This window comes from Gavia stellata, chromosome 13, assembly GCF_030936135.1.
Source record: "Gavia stellata isolate bGavSte3 chromosome 13, bGavSte3.hap2, whole genome shotgun sequence".
Classification (NCBI taxonomy): domain Eukaryota; kingdom Metazoa; phylum Chordata; class Aves; order Gaviiformes; family Gaviidae; genus Gavia; species Gavia stellata.
Window position 1 is genome coordinate 1,821,177 of NC_082606.1, and position 20,416 is coordinate 1,841,592.

The window sequence follows — 20,416 nt, forward strand, 5'->3', positions numbered from 1 at the left end:
GGAAATAACATGCCTTTTTTTTTTGTGCTTCATAACCTCTGCTTGCAGGGACTTCCCTGGACATACAACTCAGTCCCTGTCAGTTCCTCTGGTTTTTAAGATAGCCGTTTTCCACTTAACAATTATCGTAGAATCATAGAATCATTTAGGTTGGACAAGACCTTTAAGATCATCAAGTCCAACTGTTAACCTAACCCTGCTAAATCCACCACTAAACCATGTCCCGAAGCGCCTCATCCACACGTCTTTTAAATACCTCCAGGATGGTGACTGGAATTATGAATTAAATACAAGACGTATGGATAGTGACACTCATCACATCAAACAACCAGCTCCTAACAGCTTTCCAAAATTAAAGGGAGGGAAGAATCAGGTCACTTGTTGCCCAAGAAGTTGTCTCACATCTTTTATTTCCCTTCTGTCGGGCAATTTCACATCAGATTCTTCCGAAAGTGTGAATTAATTCATTAACTAACCCTTAGGGATAAAACATCCTTGGTCACAAACAGCTGAAAATTATAAAGATCTGTTAAAACAAAGTCTTTTTGCAAAGTCATTCGCTTAAGAAATAGCAACAGAACTAAATGAATTGAAGGCGTCATGGAAAAAAATCTGTTTTCTGCAAGGATGTACGAGAGGATTCACTAAAAGATGTATTTACTTTGATAAGGAGTTTTTCCTCATCTGATGAAGAACACGGAAAAAATGCAGAGACGGGTGAAAAACACAGAAGCAGGGGACAGACGCCAGCCTGATACGCAGAACAAATGGGATGGAAACAAGGTGGGGATGGTTGAGGAGCTCAGACACGGGGCTCATCTCTGGCGCAATGGACAGGGGGAGTGAGAACCACCGGTCAAGATGTTGCATGGATTTGAGAGAGGTATATGACTGTGTTAGTCGAGGTATATACTAATGGCCTCGGAGCCTTGCAGTAAGCTGAGATGGAAAAAATCTGAATTCTTTGAATTATTTAGATAGAAGCAGGAAGACAGACGTGGCCCAGAAGGGCAGTTTCTTGCACAGATTAAGTTTAGGATGATGCTCAGATTACAAGTAGGATCAAGAGAAAGATTTTTAACAACCCTCAAGTTCTCCACAAAGATTTGATTAAAGTGCTCTGCTCCTGCATCGGCTGCATGTTTCCTACCGAACATCAGTCAAGTTGCTTAATATTTAGCGCGTCTGTTTTGTTTTTTTTTTCTTTTAAATACCTGAATTGTGGCTTACAAAACTTTCCTACCCTCAGCAGGAGGACTGCAAAAATAGACATAATAATATATGAAAAAAATGCCCAGAGTCTGGAATTAAGGGACACTTGGGAAAGGACAACAGCAACGCTCAGCGTGCATTATTATTCTGCTACCATTAAAATCCTATTTTTCCTATTTCATCTATGTGCCTGCTATAATTTTACCTTACTAGGAAGAAGAATACTGTGGCTGCAGAGGGATACCCAACGTTCAAGACAGACCTGAATCAAAATACTCTAATCATCCGAGACACCACCGATGGCTCTCTTGCTCCCATAGCCAAATCTTCTCTTTTCCAAGGGTCCTTACCACTGCATTTTATTTGCTAAATGAAGTGGACTTGGCCAGCTCGCTGTTACCAAATACTGCCCTCACCCTGCATGGATACACCGTAATTTCTCTGGAAAACTGCTTCTAGCTCCATTAATACACCATCTCGCTCTTGATAAAAGACATTGGCAGCTGTTTTGGACAACGAACCAAGACCTCTGAACACAACTGCAGCCTTTCATGTCCATGCAGCCTTTTTTCTAAGTTTATCTCCAGCATAAAGCTTCTAAACCTTAACGCTAGACCAAATTACGCAGTCGTTTCAAACACTGCATTAAAATACCATCCAGCTACTATAAAAGGAAAAATGAATGGTTCCAGGAGGCAGCTCTGCGGCAGACAAGCCAGCGTGGCTCTGAAGATAAGAGGCAGCTGCCAGAGGTAAATGTAAGCATTATTTATGGATGTGGTGTCCTTGCTCATTTAAATTTCGACAAGCGCTGGAGATGCAGACCGAGAGCGGACAGGCAGCTCTCCCCGCAGGGCTGCAGACGCATGGGGTCTACAATCAAGCCCAAGTTTGCCATCGGTGCCACAGCAAGGAGAGGTCGCAACTACAAAGCAGTTGTTGATTTTTACCTTCAAAATCAGGTCTCTCCTTGACTGCCTCTCCTTAATTTCAGCAACACGAGGCTGTACTCGACTGTTAATACCATGATCAGACACAACCTCTTAACGATACACCATGATTTACTGAACGATCAGAAAAACCTGACGGCACATTACGCTTTGCAGGGTCTTCCTGAAGAACCATATGCTCATTCCATAATCCTTGTAATACCCTGAGGACAGGCACTGACTACACACCAAGACACAACAGATCGCACCTTGAAACGGGAGCTCATTTCACAGCAGTTTATCTGCTCCTGGCTATGGTCCTGCTCGAGCAGGTGCTGCTATCACTCATCTTGTACCCTCCTGGGTGAAATAAAGTAAAACGAAATCTGTACGTGCTGGGAAGAACTTGCTCAGCTGAAGATGACGGCACCGGCAACTGCTGGTACACAGGAGGTAGTGCTTTTGCTTTGTTGGAGTCCTAAATTCTTGTTGGACTTCAATATAACATTTTAACCCATTAATCTGATTTAGACCCTCCAAGGTCATCCAGCAGAAGAGCTGTATGCAGGCAAGAGTCAAAAAGTCTTGACTTATTAAAAGAAACACAGAGTTGACAAAGTCAACGTTTCTGCCTAACTTAAAAATGGCACACAACCCATGGGGGCAAAGCCCAACGCAACCCATGGGGGACAAAACCCAACGCAACCCATGGGGGCAAAGCCCAACGCAACCCATGGGGGGCAAAACCCAACGCAACCCATGGGGGGCAAAACCCAACCCAACCCATGGGGACAAAGCCCAACGCAACCCATGGGGGACAAAGCCATCAAGAAAATTCATAATTAAAGAAGTACAATATGAATAAACAGAGAGGAGACCGTTGCTAATTGCAGCTGTCTCCTTCAACACCGTAGGCTTCAAGGCTGCTGGGATGTCCTTCTGGAAGTTGTCCCCACAAGGACATTTTGCAGTACCTTTTACCCTGGCATCAGAATGCGCCAGAATAAAATATCTAGTTTTACATAAATTACTGCAGAGACCAACAGAACAAACCCAGGAAGAGATCCTGATATAACTTTACAACTGTCAAGAAGGAGAATGTTTCGAACGAGGAGTTGCCAAGCGCTCAAACCACTGTTTCAAAAAAAAAAAAAAAGAAAAAAGAAAAAAATAAAATAATAGCCTCCAAACCACAGGACAGTGTTTCTAATCAGCGTACAATAACAACGCAGCGAGCAGGCATGCAGACAGAGAGGAATGCGGCATCACTGCAAATCCAACAAAGGCATCCTCTCCGTGCGCTTGTGGGGCTACAGCTCAGGAAAATGGAAGAGAAAAGGCTTGACTTGGTATAATAAAGTCCAATCTCAGCTCTGATGCCTCCAAACCTCTGAAGGAAAGGATTACTCCAGGCCACCTGCGTCTCCTCTGCCCATTCAAGACTATTAAGGGGGGCTGACAATTGTCACAGCAGGACCCTGAGGTTACAGATCTCGCAGGAGCCAGGCTGTGATCACAGAATGATCACATTAGCATAGCCATTTCATGGAAAGTATTTCTACGTCGTGTTGTCATCCACATATATTCCGACACTGTTTGATGAAAGGCCCTGTGCAGAGCACAGAAAGTGAAACAACGCCTGAACCCCTACGGGCAAGTCCAGCCACCCGTACCGAATACAATACGTGTCTCTTTAGTATGGAATAGATGCACGTAGGAACCTCATCAAAGCTCAAGAACCCATCCCAAACGTAAGTTCTCAAGGCTTTTTACATAAGAATGTTTATTTCACATTAAAGCTCCGTATTTCTAACTCCTCGCTGAAAAAATTCATAAAAAGGTAGAAGACAACCAAAATTCATAAAGAGGTAGAAGACAACCAAGAAACCCAGGTCTATAAGTGCCTCATCTACAGAGCCAATGGCTCCATCAGAAGACACACGATATCTTCAACAACAAACCCTCCCGCTACCCTGAACGATCTCATCAGCGATGTTGGAGGTAGAAGCCCAATGCTACTTACTCCCACTTCACCCACAGAGCCCAATAATTCACTATTTCTACTCACAGTTGAGATGACAGGTTTCAGAACCAAATAAAATTTCTAAGAATTCCTTCTTTTGCCAAGTTTTTGCTCTTCTTTTAATAACTGCTACACTGTGCAGGCTGCCTATATAAAGTTGTTGAAAGCCTTGGAAGGCACTTGGTAGATCCAAGCTGCTTTTCTTGCTGGTGTAAAAAAGCAAGCACATGCCAAAATGACATTTTTACAATCCTTTTTTTGAGAGCCACTGCAGTACAGACTTTTCCAGACAAACTCCTCTGAATCTTTCAGTGCATCAACAAGCTATGCAAAAAACATCAAGCATTTCGGCGTCTGAAAAATAAAGTAGCTGCTACACACATCATCGCTCTATCAGGAAAGGCAGCTGCCTATGAGTTATAGGAGTCGTGGTGGAACAATCATGTCTGAAAATCCTCAAAACCTCAATCACTCCATCCATTTGAGCCAACTATAATGCTCTATTGTAAAACACACAAGAAGAATAACCAGCCCATTAGTTCCCAACAGTCCAATTAGTCATGAGCGGGATTACCAGGCATCAGTATTCTTTCTAAAGTCCCAAAATGTCACCTGAATCCTACTCTGCCTTCCTGATTCAGACAGATCTGAATCTAAGTCACTTCTCCTACTCCCTGAGCCAGAGAAAGACCAGGAGAAGACCTCTTATCATGGCGAGGTTCCAGTTAGAGCATCTCAAATTCTGTTCTAGTATGTCGAGCATGAGCAAGTCGGTAGTGAACCTGCTACCAGAGAGAGGTCACTGTCGGCTAAAATTTGGTGGTCAGGATGCTAATGTTGTAAGGACAGTGAATAAAAAGCACAGGTGGTGCCTATCTTTAACACAATTCACAGCTTCTTACAAAATGATTGCATCACGGAGATGACATCAACCTTTCTCACCAGAGCCTTGTGCTCCTTTGTCTTCCCCCACAGTCACCACAATCACCACACCCTGATCTTTCATTTCTTGTGCTAGATATTGGTGACAAACCTTTAGAAGTGAACACCTGAGATTTGTGAGCAGAGACATCACCAAAAAACATTTTGGAAAGCACTCGAGAAATTCACGCTCAGCCATTTTAGGGAGCACAAGGGGCTCTTTGATCTCAACAGAAGGAGCATCTAGGAAAGACTGTTTCAAGCTATTTCAATACAAAACCTGGTGGCCCAGGTTAAAATATTAGAAGAAACAGTTTAATCCAACCTGCCAAGTTTTGCAGAGAGGTGGTTGAAGGCCCATTGCTGCACGTTGTTCCATCATCACAGCTGTTGGGAAGTAACCTCCAGCAGAAGGGTGGTTATAGTTACATTTTAAACTTTTCTAGCAATTTCTTAAGTCTGTGCCCAAGACGCAAGAAAAAAAGTACAAATACCACATCCATTATATGTCCACCGCAAAGATGCAATAAGAGCATTTGTGTGCCATTTGTTAGGGGAGATTCAAGCCTTGCACAAAGGCAACACTTAACTTTTAAAGATTAAAGCTCAGTAACAGTTACTGAGCTTAAACACACAATCTCAAAAGGGGAGAAAGGGTATTTTTTTTTCCTGGAAAAAAGAAATCAAAATATCTACAGTTGACCCTAATGGCAACACATCATGTGCTTACTTATTTGCTCTCAGAGACATTACTCAAGACGTTGCAAATTCTCACACAACCATATGACAAGGGGGAACCGAGGGACCAAGTGTGGTGCGATGCCACACTCAATGTCCTTAAATCGGGGGGGCATACAAGAACACTAGATGCAGAAACAACCAGAACAAGTATTGCAGCAGAATAGACCTTATATACTTTGGAGAATACGAGAAGAAAACAGAGGTGCTGCTGTTTACCCGCCACAGAATATAATTCAAAATTCCTGGGAACCACATATTTAGAAAAAACCACGTGTTTGCTAACATTGCAATCCTGAGACAGACCATAACAGAGAAGTTAAACATTTCGTGCAGTGCCAGCCCCACGGTTAGCAGCGGCACAGACTACGCTCGAGTTTGAGCGCAGCTGATGTGGCTGCTCCAAAGCATCACGCAAGGACCCAGGTTGTGAAAGGTCTGAAGAAAAAATAATGAGAATCTCCTACAGAGGATCTCCAGCTCTGCCCATACAAGAACCATGACTAACGTAGGCACTTTGGACCCCACCAAAAATTTCCTGGAGGTCTTAGGTCACCACTCTGCTGCAGGATGAATCAGTGCTACAGTTTAAGGAAGGACGTATGAAGACTACTACTTGTCTCATATTCACTCAGCAACGCACAGTTCTGCTTTGGAGAACACTTACACAACCGTAATTCATTAAAACAGTTGAAGACTATCACGGAATAAAGTGCAAAGCTGATTTCCAGGAACGGCGTAGAAGGTAACGTAAAGTCTATCATTTTCTAGATTCATACACATCAGTTTCTCCTATATTACTTTTATGTAATAAATAAAAACCAAAAGAAACTCTACCAGAGCCGAGTGTACATCTGAAAGAATTGAAAACCATCCCAAGAGTTGCCCTTTTAATAACAAGCATCATGTACAGACCTCTGCTAGTTTGTATGGTAAGATCAGCTTCTCTCCTACTGTCACTGTCTTTCTGGTAACCAGCGCCTCAAACAGCATCTCTTCTTTCACCTACAACAAAAATCATGACGTTAATGATTATTCTAGGAATATTTTTTTTAAAATCTAACGTAAAAAAAAAAAAAAAGTATAAGTGTAAGTATTTCCATACATTTAAAATTTATAAATTTAATTTTAAAGAAAATTTACAACATTTTTGCCAGCCCTTGCAGAGTTAATGTTCAATGCATAAGAACAAACCAGCCATTGGGAGGAGACAACTCAGCACATAAATCCAGCATCAGAAATCAGACACCACCGTATTCAAGGGAACCCGATTTTCCGCATTCGGTCATCGCATTTCTAGCAATTTCACATTGGTTTCCTTCATTCCTGCTGCAGCTTCTCCCTCCCACACTTTTTGTTGGCAAAATAAGTCAACTTTCTAGTGTTGTCAAGATGACATCATACAAATTACTCTACAAATAAGAAAAATAGCGTCATCAGTTATGATGATGATAAGAGATATCCAAGTGGAGGGGGATTTTGGTGTTTTTCAGGGCGGGGAGGAATTAGAAGGAGGAAGAAACCTGCTATTTACTCTGCTATTCACACTTGATATTTACTCCCTAAAGACGCCAGTTCCCAGCGAGGCGACAATCCCCAATCAGCCTTAACAGAAACCAGTTTGCAGAAAGAAAAATCAGTTGTGTAAACACAGACACTTCGGCGAATAAGTAAATGGTGCCAACAAATTAAGTGATACCTGCCACGAATTGTTGGGAGAAAGCCTTCTTTGCGACCAGTTTCAAGTCCCTCTTGTTTTGATATCTTCTGGACAAAAATTCAGAAGCGTGCTCTCTCTACCAGAATAGATGGCGAAATGCTTATATGTAAGTTAGACCTAAATACTTTGAGTCGTTGACTGCTCTTTGCTAAATTTCAATGTCAAAAAAGGAGTTGTTAGCCTGGGTGAAAATCTTTGAGCTCAAAGGTAGTAGCTGTGCATTGATACGGAGATGATGTTGCTTGAGAAGACGCACCGAAGTCTATACAAGCTCCTTATCCTAACTGAAGGACTCGATGCAGACACCAGACCTGCTCAGAACATCTCTGATGAAGACTAGAAGCACCAAATCCACATTTCTGAAGCCGTCCGAGGCCATATTTTGATCCCAGGTAAACAATTTACGATTTGACGCTGACGATGGGAAACTTAGTGGTTTATGTACTTTGACTTACTGCTTTAATCCAGTAATTAGTCTGAAAAGCAATGCAAATAAGCCAGTGGAACTTAAGAAATCTCACAAACCATCGCAATAATGATGCCGTTCAGTACAAAAAACGACTTTCTACCAAAAATACTGTCATGGGAGTCTCCCTGATAAACTCCAGTGCATTTGTATATAACCAATTTTACCTGCAACACCCACTAACAAGAACTTGTTGCTGTGGTGTGGAAAGCAGAAAACGTCAAGTCACCTGTATACAACCTCCACCTACCAGCAAGGTCTATGTCATTGGAAATCGAACGTCAACACCTTGAGGTTCATTTCATTAGCCCTCAGTAATACTCTAGAGCTCCCAGTTCCTCTGATCTGATTTTACCTTTCAAAATCAAGCGGGGAAAAAAGAATCTTCTGGTTCATCTGGAAGTCCACAGCAAGTTTTCACATTTGGTTTCTATTCTATTCTACATTCAGCAAAACGGTGATTTTTTTTAATTTCAGCTCTGCAGGCAAAACGCAGACACTTTTCCAGCAGCTTGCAACGGCGGGACCATCGCCTGCCCTCCCTCAGTTGCACAGCTTGGAACAAAAGTGAGTTTGACACCACCCGTTATCCTACTTCAGGGATGCTGCAAACCCGCAGCCAGCACGCGGGCTTTTTTTAATTATCAAAGGCAGTAAGGCAGAGGGATATCAGATGGTTACTGGTCAAAACAGTCCAATGTAATAATCCTAAACAACCTAAATGCTTCCAAGTCCCAGATTTGTCAGCAAACACAGAGATTTTAAAGGGTTTAAACAACTACCCGCGCCATCCCTCACCATTCCCATCTAATGTTCACCCTGGTTTCCTTCTCCCTCTGCTCTCCTGATGGATGAGACCTGCAGATGCGCGTCCTTCATCTCCAGACCTGCTGCGAGCTGGCCCGGAGGGATCGCATCGAATCATCTTCTCGTACAAAACTGTACTTGGCAAGGATGGGAACGTAATCCCTGCATCTCCCTGGGTCTCTGCCTGCAATTACCACCCAGTGGGGCTTCATCTTGGTCGCTTCATCACCTCTGAGAGGTACAGCCAAATTATCCTAATTTTCATTTAAGGTCACAGCTTGAAGGTAGCTGACTCCAGATGCCAATGAGGAGCCATAGGAGCTTTCTAAAGATAAACTCGGTGCATCTCGATGACTAAGGACCCCTGGTGCATGGAGATATTTGCAGCTTCCCCATCGCATACATCCTATGTTTCCTCTTCCAGTAAGTGTGATAGACTAAAATAGAAACAAAAACCATCCTAGCAGATTAGCAAAGAGGAGAACACAACTTATTTCTTTATTTTGTGTCCTGGGAGTTACACTTCTAAGTTACGTTTCAAGGATTTTTGCTTTCTGGTGCTAAAGGGCAAGTCCTGCTCTCCCTCTTAAAAAAAGCTACACAGCCCATAGGAGTTTATATCTTAATTACAGGGACAAAATACAGATTTAAGACTTCACTGCCACACGTACGTCGAACCAACGCTGAGAGGGCTGGATGACTAGAGCTCTAAAACCCAGTGAAGGATGACCGGCAATGCTGCCGTGGCTATAAACGTCAGCGGAGCGCGGCGGGGAGCAGACAGCCAGCGGGCTCCCGCAAGGGCTGGGCTGGAGCCAAGGCAGGCAGAGATTGCTTCTCCAGTAATGCTGGGGTATTATGTTATAGCAGCTGAATTAAAATGAACCATTTCCAACTTGAGAGCAAGAAAACATCGCTTCTTGTCTCTCCTTCCATATTTGAGAAAGAGATTACAGTGTTGAGCGCTCGTTCAAAAGCTGCCTGGTGTGGAGTAACAGCAAATAAATTCAGATTTCTATCAGATCTTCTCAAAAAAGATCGGAACCTTTTCTTCAGACTTTCTTTCAAACAACCAGAAAAATATCTGACTCGAGTTCTGGCTCAGAGCTTCACATCTGATGAAGATGTCCCTGCTCATTGCAGGGGGGTTGGACTAGATGAACTTTGGAGGTCCCATCCAACCCAAACCATTCTATGATTTTTATGATCCTCAAAAACTTCGTCCGGAAAATGGATCCAGAAGAGAAGGCTGGATGCAAGCACCAGCTGCCTCATAATCCTTACCTCCCTTTTGCTCCCCAATTACTTTCCAAGATGTTTATCACACCAGGAGCACAATGTCTGTGGGATCCCTCTGGGAAGCTGAAGACCATTTTTTAGTAGAAAAAGAACTTGAACACATAAATCTCCCATGGAGGTAGACATCAGCTCCAAAAGCTAACATCACCAATGCAAAAAGAGATCTGGCAAAACTATTTTAGGACACTTGATAACTTATATTTACCTTTATTTGCATTGAGGCTGGCTACCTAAGCCTGAAAACTGAATATAAAACTGCTCCATTGAGCGAAGACAGAATTTGCCTTCCTTACTCAATGCTCCATCCACGGAAATAATTTGCAGTATAAGTAAATGTAGACAATTAAAATGCTCCTGCTCTTCCAATGGGGAAAAAAACCCCAGTCTCTCTTAAGGTCAACTGACACCAGATCATTTCTAACAGATTGCTTTTGTTAATAAGCCCACAAATGAGCCTTTCCAGGCTTTTCCCCAGAAACACAAAAGTTTTCCCCAATTTTACACAATCCTCTATGATTTCTGCCGAGGACCCCTGATATTTGCAGTGCTTGCACAGGACTCCACGTCTGCTCGATCCATCAGGCAGCCTTGACATCACGCAACGGCACGGTATTTCAGTAAAGTTTAAACAAAGGCCGTGAAAAACCTGCCAAGAGCCTCACGTAATCCACACGCTATGTCTATTCCTCAAAAAAAAAAAAGGAATCAGGGTCTTACTGTAAATGAAACAATGATCTGCAGAGTCTGGCCAAAATCCTATATTGCAGTTTGCTTTTTCAACAAATGCTGGTCTGAATGTTTTAATAAACCAAAACCATATTGGACGGGGTTGTTGGTATCTAAGAAAAATCAAATCCGTCGCAGATTGTCATCTCCTCCCAGATTCCTTCAAAAAATCTGCATATTAGCTTCATTTTACAGGGACACGAGTCCCGTTATACAGAGGAAGGACAGTTGTTCAGTGTTGTTGCATTAACTGCTGCAGCAGGGAAATCCCCCCAGTTGACCTTAGAGGCCCAGAGACTCCAACATAAACCAGCTAAGCTCATGATAATTTGGGCCAGACTTTCCTTTGGAGGGGGAAAACACCTTAGCTTTGCCTAAAGTTTTCATTTCAGCCAGGCTATTTGGTCCTCCCCTCGCCATGAAGGCTACCGCCCCACCGGTGCGGTGCAGGAGGACCTCTGCATCCCCTCTTCTTGGCTGGTCTCAGAGATGGCCAATTCAGCTCCTGCTGCTCTGAGCCTTTCCACCGAGTCCAGTTGGATTTTTTTTTCCATGTCAAATCCTTGAGCGAACAAATCCAGCGAGTCATTTAAGGAAAAAAACCCCAAACCAAAATATTCCCCAAATCTTTGCCTGCAAATACCAGATCACAACAGAGCTGGCTTCTTGCATCATTTTGCTATGCTCAAGGCAGTCCTGCCAAGCACCCAGTGGCTGTATGAAAAGAAGTTAAACTATTTGTCAACTAATATTATTTTTATTGCGAGATGATTTTTCAGTCTTAGCGAGTAATGCCAAGATCTAGAGAGGGGATTAATAACTTTTTCAAGCCAATTCATATTTTTAGCAACAACGATGTGAAAAGCAAAACTTTATACTGTTCAGTGACCACAAACAAAAAAAATGTAATAAAAATAATCACCCAAATGAGACAAAATACAGCGTGAAACATTTCAACCAACATTTTTGGTCTCTGGCTGAGAAGAATTCACTGCACTTAATTTGGAGAGTCGTAAGTAGCTAACTAACGCATGAAGTGCAAATGGATGCTCTTTGTGATGATGTTTCATCTGTTTGAACCCTTTAGTCTTCCTTCTGGTCAAAATTGAACAAGAATGAAAAAAAGATCTGTTCAGGTCTGCAAAGGTTCAGCATTTCAGAAAGAGAAACCAAGCCTCTTCTGAAAATGAGATTGTTGGCTGATTGGGAAGTGGATCTATTGGAAACTTTACATTTGGAGGCAACCAATGTCTCCAATTCCACGGATAAATTACCATATAAATGCAACTTTAAGGACAAGCAACAGCGCTTACCCAAACTCAGCAATGTATTTCACAAGATCATACCTGAGATCTGCACTGTCCTGATCTAATTAACAAGCATTTTATGCTGTATACGGTAATTTAGCTTGCAAGAGAATTACCAAGATGAACAGAAATCTATCACTTTGCTCAGCTACACCAGATTCTAGTGCTTTTTCAAAATGGTGATGTTAAATAGATATATATATATATATTTTATTTTTTACATCTTGTTGACATTATCTGTACGTGAGCACGGTATCCATGCTCTATGCTGTACCAAACCATGGCACTAAGCCACCGTTGGATCTATAGGGTTCAACCGATGCATCATTTCACATGTACACGAGCAAAAAATAACCTGATACCTTACAGCATGCAGATGTTGCAGAAGAGTTTGTTTGCAGAAGAAAGCCAGGGCAAAGACCCAAAGCCTGGAACTTTCTCAGATCTCTAAGTCACTCTCTTATTCAAAGCTTTTTTTAAAAACAATTACTTCTTAAATGACTTGGTGCTCTCGCTATGGCCATTTTTAACGGGGTAAGATCAACCACATTATCCTCCAAACTCATATTTTCCTTCTGTTTATTCCTGCAATCTCCAATGCCAAGATGCAAAGAGCATCCAGCTGCTTATACCCATATTTTACAGAAGCTTTCCCCTCCCTAAATTCAAAGCATTAATGAAGTGCTATGAAAATCTGAGAGCCAGTTCCCGAGTTCTTTAAGTAGTGAGATAGCACAACCGTTATTTAAGGGAAGGAATGGGAAGAGCATTACGTGTACACAAAATGACGAGTTATCTTCCGATGCTATCATATAATTAGCAAAAATTAAACTTTCCACACCGTCCAGTGAGTACAAAGGGATAAAGATAATAGGGTTTTTTATCCAACTACAAGTGTAACATTTCAGTATCCTTTGGAGTTACAGGTGGTTTAGAGTGTTTCAAGAAAAGTGAGACAGCAAGGAGAGCTTCTGGCCACCTATATCCACGTCAAGAGGTTTTGACCTCAGCTCTTGACCGTGCAAGGCAAGCGCACGCCAAGGTGACTCCTTGAAATTAAAACTTTTCTCATGAAAAAGTAATGCCACAGCTTCTTAATCTGCTTGGGCTAATAGAGCAGCTCTCCTAAGAACGAACTTAGTGCTTTTACACTGATTTACAGACTTGGATATGGCCCTGGGCCATCTGGGCTGAGACCTACAAACCCTTCCTAAATGATACTGGCACAGCGGTGACTCACAGAGGACAAAGTGCTTTCGGTAAAGGGTCTTAAAACACCAGATAGCATCAAGAGGTTCACAAAAGAACTAGAGAAATGCATGGATAATAGGATAAATGGGTACTAAAGGGATGAGAAGCACCCTCCAGCATCTCTAATACAGCCTTTGGGGATGCTGGCAGGGTAACAACAGACAGCAAAATACGGCGAGCGAGCTCAGCATCTCCTACAGCCACCACCTGAACCAGAAGAGTGGGCTGATGGTCTTACAGTTGCTCCAGTTTCTTATACAAATATTGGGACAGATTGCAGGAGCATCAGGGAATTTTGGTGAGGGAGCTGATGGTTGGCGATTGAAGAAACTACTGTATTGAATGGCAGGTTTGCTTTCCACCTGGAACTGGTTTGCAATCTTTCCAATTTAAATCACAGAAACAGTATTTTCAATCAGTTAAACCTGAAGTTGAAGAGTAGGGGAAAAATCCCTACATTAAAAACCTCATTAAAAAAATCTTTAGAACTTTTCACCGGCAAACTTGAACAGCCCATATGAACGGTAACACAAGAGAACTTCCTCTCCAGTGAAACTGGAAATAAATTCTATTCTAAAACGGAGGTGGCTCATTAGGTGTGAACGTTACAGGCTGGAAAACGAAGGCTTACCTCCAGCAGGTCCGACACAATAGGTAGTATTTCAGGGTTACAAATATCAATGGAGTCATCCCGGTAGGTCTTCTTTTTGTAACGGATGTTACCCAGGTGTAGTATCGCCGACAAGAGAGAGAAAATTCTAAAGAAAATAAAGAGAACTCATTTTCACTCGGTTGTTTTGTCTTAAAGCCAATGAAAAAGCAAACCGCATCCCCAAACATCCAAGTGCCACCTTTGTATTCGATTCATTCCTCTAATTTTCAATCCAAAGCAGTTTATGCCCCAAATCTCTAAAGGTTTCCTCAAAAATTATGCTCAACTTAAGCATCCAATTCGCCTCATGTAAATTTAAATTTTAAATTTTAATTTTTTTTTAAATTTGATAATTTTTAAGTGATATCCTCACTCCTCCAAAAAAAACCCCAAAACTCCTCTGAAAAAATAGCTCTGAGACTATCGAGTCGTGGCTGACTTCAGCAATAAACTCTGTTTGCCCCTATTTCTACACTCTCCAGGGAGCTAAAAATGAATAAAATCAAATTTGATTCTTAGCCATGCCACCAGCTCGCCTGCACAACACACCTTGCACCTCTCCAAGCCGGTCCTTCCTTATCTCTAAAATGGGGATACTGATTCCTTGTCATGAATTACAGGGATGCAATTATAAACATTCCTCTTCTGTAACTGTTTCCACAGAGGTGAAACCCTATGTTTTGCTATAAACAATCAGGTATAAAAGTATAGTAATAGTTAAAATGTCCTCCCTTTTTAGAGTCAGCTGAAGGTGGTTACTCCTTCGCGTTACAGTTGTACCATGCCAAGGAGAATAAATTTGCTCGTGTAGCGAAGAATCCGCTATATTTTTTGACAAGCAAAATTCACTAGGTCAAATACAAAAACTTGTGCGCCAAGAAAAGTTAGTGCACGGTAAATTAAAAGCATGAATTTACTGTGACATCCAACTGTGCTCAGTCCAGACTCCTTAGTCTGTCAATTAAATTCCTTTACTCCACAGCAACCTTGCACCCTGAAGAGGCTTGAGAAAAACCTTGTCGCTGAAACCTGATTCTTGAACGATACGGAACCACGCTGACAAATAACGTATTTGCATTAAAAGGACGTATACTTGGGTTTATCCACCTGCGTGGAACGGAGAGAGAAAAAGCAGCCATAATGTCGTAATTAATTTGTTACAAGGTAGGGATAAAGGATGAGATTGTGAAAAAGATTCTCAGCTGGGTAAAAATTTCTGTTGGAGCAGAAGGCAGGACAATGTCTCACAGTTAAGGGCTTCTAACTGCTGGCTCAAATACATGTTAAAAAAGCAAGAAAAATGATGCTTAAAAGAACAGGAGGTAATCCACCCAGCTGGGAAAAAAAAAAAAAAAAGAAAAAAAAAGTTATATGTTAGCATCTTAAACGTCATTTACCCAAGGTGATGAATAGGGTTTCAAGTGCCGTTAGTACAAAGCAGTAATTCTCTGTTCCCACGTAAACCTCCAGGATTTCAGACAGAAAGATCCACGTTCATTAAATTATCGTTTGAACGTTTTGACTCGAAAAAGCACAAGATTTCTCATTGTGTTCCAGCTACCGATGTGCTTTCCAGCAATACTTACGACATCAAAATCATACTCATTTTGAGCTCTTTTTTTAAATACATATTTTTTCTATCCCTGTTACTAACCTCAGCAACATATTTGTCAAATTCATTCAAATCTACTCAAGACTTTCAAGCCAACGATCAATACGAGAGGAATTATTTTGCGATTTCGGTTGAAGATGACTTTCGTGAAGCATGTAATTCCTTGCAGTCGGGGGAAGGCAGTATTACAACCCAGCTAAGAAGTCCAGTTTTTCAACCAGTACTCCCAGTGAATTAGTGAATGAAGGCCAGTTGGCAATGAGTCTATAGAACCAGCAATTGCATGCAAACAATTAAGAATGATGACTAATAATCAGGATTTCTGATTAAACCAGGATCTGAATTCATGACATGCAGAGTAAGGCATGACTATTCATGAACGGTTGAAAAATACTTCGAGGTTCCAACTTCCTGCCAACACTCCATAAAGAGAATTGTTAACTACAGTAATGATTGGCATATCTTGTTGATATCTTTAAATTTTGCTTACTCCTTTATTGTATGAATGGTCAAGTGTCATTATTCACAGAATCACAGAATGGCTTGGGTTGGAAGGGACCTTCAAAGATCATCTAGTCCAAGCCCCCTGCCGCGGGCAGGGACACTTTCCACTAGACCAGGTTGCTCAAAGCCCCATCCAACCTGGCCTTGAACGCTTCCAGTGATGGGGCATCCACAATTTGTCTGGGCAACCTCTACCAGTGTCTCACCAATTATTCCTTCTCACCAGCCTGGTATGTTATGTAGAGCACAACAGTTACGTTAGCTCAAGTCAGGTGAATTATCTCACTGATAATGGAGGTTATATTAACTAACATAATTTTCAAAGTATGGAAAATAAACTCACTGTCTGCGAGTCTTGGGAAGAAACCCCACCATCTCCATGGCCAGTTGTAACCGCTCAAAGTCATGTTTCAAGTCCTCCCCTTCCACGGAAAAGCAGTCCTGTCGGGTTTGAACAGAAAGATTTAGCACTGAAAGAAATTAAGATCAGAACAGGTCCAGATGGCCAAGTCAACACTTCATAAATATAATTTAGTGACTCCCATGCATTTTATCGGCGACTAGAACATTTCCAATCTGGCACAGGGAAATGAGATATCCAGGAGGCCCCGCTGATATTATGAGGAATAATCATGGCTAATTAGCCCCGACACCCAGCCCAGGGACAGGAGGATTCACAGCACCGTAGCAGATATAGCAAGAAACACATATACGATACAATAAAAGACCAGGATTAGCTGCAGTGGCAAGGCAGAATTTTTGTTCTTAAATATTAGAAAGAGTAGGCACAATTAAAAGTGATTTTTTTTAGGTTTTTTTTTTAAGTTTAATTTTTTATTTTTTTAAATCAAGCTGTTTAGTAGAATCTGCTTCTACAAGGGCTTTATGGAAAAGCTAACCAGAGTGCAAATTTCAATATAAGAATTATTTATTGCATAAACAAACATTTTTCTCTGTACTGCTTTTTTATCCAGCATGGCAAGATGGTCTTTCAAAAGACAATAGATCTCCACCACAAATGCCTTGGTTTGAATAGCCTGGACCTCAGGGGGGACTGTGTTGGTATACCTTTTCCAAAATAACGGGTTTGGCTATTTTTTCCCCGGAGATACATCCTTATCTCCCAGGCTTAACCTTGAACGCAAGAGGTGAGTCACACCATTCTAACAGTATGGCGAGAGTTCATCAATGTGGGACGATTAGCATACAAAAAGGACGTGAATTAACAACGAGATGAAAGATGTTACACATTTACAGGCAGTTTATTCCACATTAAGTCCTGGGCCATTAGGAGTTCCTATAACTAAAGAGGAAGAATTCAGTTTTAAAACAGAATTCACAAGATTTCATGTAAAATATCAGTGAATTAAATCCTGCATAGGAAAGGGAAAGCTTTAATATATTTTTCACTAACTTTATTCTAACCACCAAGAAGTTTTCTAAAAATGCGAGCATTGTGAGAATTTGAAATCCATTACATTTTATATTTCTTGGAAGCCAATGCATCTGAACAGTTTAGTTTTTCAGATAATCCCCAACCTGACAGCAGTCATTGATACTTTCAGGGAAATCCGATGACATTGTGGACCCAACTAATATTGTCCTGCACCAATAGTTAGGGGACGCATTTAAATTAATGCTCCTTAAACGAGTATATAGACTATTAACGCCAAGATCCTTTTGGTTTGGCTCACCTTGGGCCCCCCCCCATGGATTACCGATTATTCTGTCGCGCGTCGTAGCCCATATTTAATACTTTTTCCCATCGCTGCCTATAAAAATTCCCAACCTTTGAATTAAAATTACTTTATTGTGCATCACACAATATAGTGTTATCTTAAATCTCATCGTATTTTACTAACACTTAAATAGAGACTTTCTACAAGTTAATCCAGGTATATAATTGAAAAATTGCAGCTGTATTTACAGTGACAATTAATTAAGCAACTGTATCCACACAGTCTCTTTTGGTCATTTGTCTGTAAATCATATTTACCACATGAGCAAGCGTGCACGAACGCATTCTGAAAGCCTGCACTAAACAGTTACGTGACTACTACAGTGAACGTCATTGAACAGCTACCAAGTAGTCACAGGATGATGACTGTTGCTTGAAAAGACACTTGTACTCAATTATAGTATGTAGAATAAATCATAAATATAGAATAAATACAGAATATATAGAATAAGGTTATTTATTTTGTGTTATCAGCTTCGTGTCTCAAAGCACCTATCCCCTTTTAAAGCCTCACAACTGTATCAGTGGCTTCATCCCACTCTGTAGTGTCATTACAGCGATAGCTACTGATCATGGGGAGAAATTCTTATTTAAGATATTTATTTCAATGTAGGAGACTTACTCACATGCAACTGCCCTATCCCCTCAACTAAAAGCTAGAGAAGTTCAACTGGACAAGAAAATAAAAAAAAATTATCAATGGTCCTCAGGGACAACAACTTAATACTACACGGACAAAGTGAATTTAGAGATGTTGAACGGATTATTGAAAATTACCCGTTTTAACAGACATATCAGCTCTCTGTACACCTTATCCAAAGGAATGCAACAAAGATATCTACACTCTATATCAGTAAGATCATCAGGGATCAGCAATGGAATTATTTACACCATAAAATATCAGGATAAGAAGCTGTCCCTCCTAAACTCAAACCTTGGCCAACTGGCTTCCTTGGCCACTACACATACGCTGAGGAGAGACTGGAGAAGTTTACACACCCACTAAGGTGGGACCTGGAGTCTGCAGGACAATAATATACCCACAAATTCTGCAAATAAGTCTTTTTAAAAACTTTTTTAAAAGATACCAAGTGTCGTTTTTAGTGGCACTCCACATTCCAAAGAGACAGTTTCATTTTGTGGCATCATTCATCCAAAATTAAGTCACGAGTCAACAGCGAAATACCATAGACAACTCAGTAGCACAATCTACGCCAAAGGCAATTTAATTAATGATTTACATAACAATTGCCAAACTCATTAATCCGCCTGGAAAGGCCTTTTGCAAATTATCTACTTAAAAGCAGATGCTCTCCGTAGTGGTTCGGCTCTGTACTGTTTCCTAATGGATGATAAAAAGATGATAATTATAAAAAAAAAGGAGTTTCCTTGATATTAGGGCAGACAAGCGTTACAAAGTCCATGCCCACAGACCAAACTCGTCATTAATATTCTGCTGGGGCAACTAGCTTCCCAGCAAAAGTGAGTCCCCTGATTTACTATCGTCACATTGAAGCAATCCACAGACTTCCATGGAAAGTTAAAGAAGATATAAAAAATAAGGTATCTTTATAAACAGGACGTCTGCAGCGGGTTGAGTCCGTGGTTACGGGGAGAGGTCCAGGGTATGTTTAAGAGTGAATCATCAACTGAAGCAAAGATGTGATTTCCCACGAATATCACAGAAACTGATCCCGAGCAAAATAAAATACCAGATAAACGGCCAAATTGGAACGGCACGTGGTTTTGCTGCGCAAAAGAAATATGAGTAACACGGTAAGTGCCAAGCTCCTGAGCTGGCAGGGCATTATTGGCCCCGCAGAAGAAGGTGGCAAATCTGGGGTTGGTTTTAACTTTAATTCCTCCAGTAAATTGTCCTAACCCATTCCTTAAGCAATTAAGATCTTGGCAACTTAGTAAAGTGTATTAAGTCATATAGAAAAGCATTTGCTCTTCACTCCCTGCTCTTTTAGAACCTCTACGGGTGCTGGTGTATTAAAGATGCTAATAAAATATTCAACATTTTTAAACCTTGGGGGGTTAGACTCCCCTTCCCTCCTCCCCTCCTAAGGATTTTGCAGCTGAAATCTTGCTGTTAAGATGCTTATTTAGCCAGAATGAAACCCAACTCCTTCACAGATTACCTCTTACTCTTCCAGCCGTATCAGCCAGAGTTCGGCAACCGTTAAGCACGCGGCAAAATCAGCAGGAACAACATGCAGCTGATCTGAAACATGCTTCCCCGTGCAAGACAAAACCAACAGAGACCATCACGGGACACACAGACACCCAAAGCACGTCGCCAACTGAAGCCACAGCCTCCAGCCCGGTTGCACAGGAGGAGCCGGAGGAGGGGCAGAAGCTTCACCGTTCCCTTTTTTGGGTCAATCCATTTGGAAAGGACGATCATGTCAGCAGAACTATTTTAGGAGAGGGAATTGTGTTTGCGTTCTGAATAATATCAGGATAATATCGCAGATGGTTGAGTGGGGATGGTTTTGGTTTTGTCTT

General features: G+C 41.4%; 1 protein-coding gene across 1 annotated transcript in view; it reads right to left on the minus strand.

Moving 5' to 3' along the window:
- MYO9A (myosin IXA) overlaps positions 1-20,416 on the minus strand; it is a 159,045-nt gene that overhangs the window by 94,557 nt on the left and 44,072 nt on the right. The window contains exons 6-8 of the mRNA XM_059823674.1: positions 16,511-16,608; positions 14,031-14,157; positions 6,739-6,828 (exon numbers count right to left, since the gene is read on the minus strand). Coding sequence (XP_059679657.1) covers positions 6,739-6,828; positions 14,031-14,157; positions 16,511-16,608 — 315 coding nt within the window. The remainder of the gene's footprint in view (positions 1-6,738; positions 6,829-14,030; positions 14,158-16,510; positions 16,609-20,416) is intronic.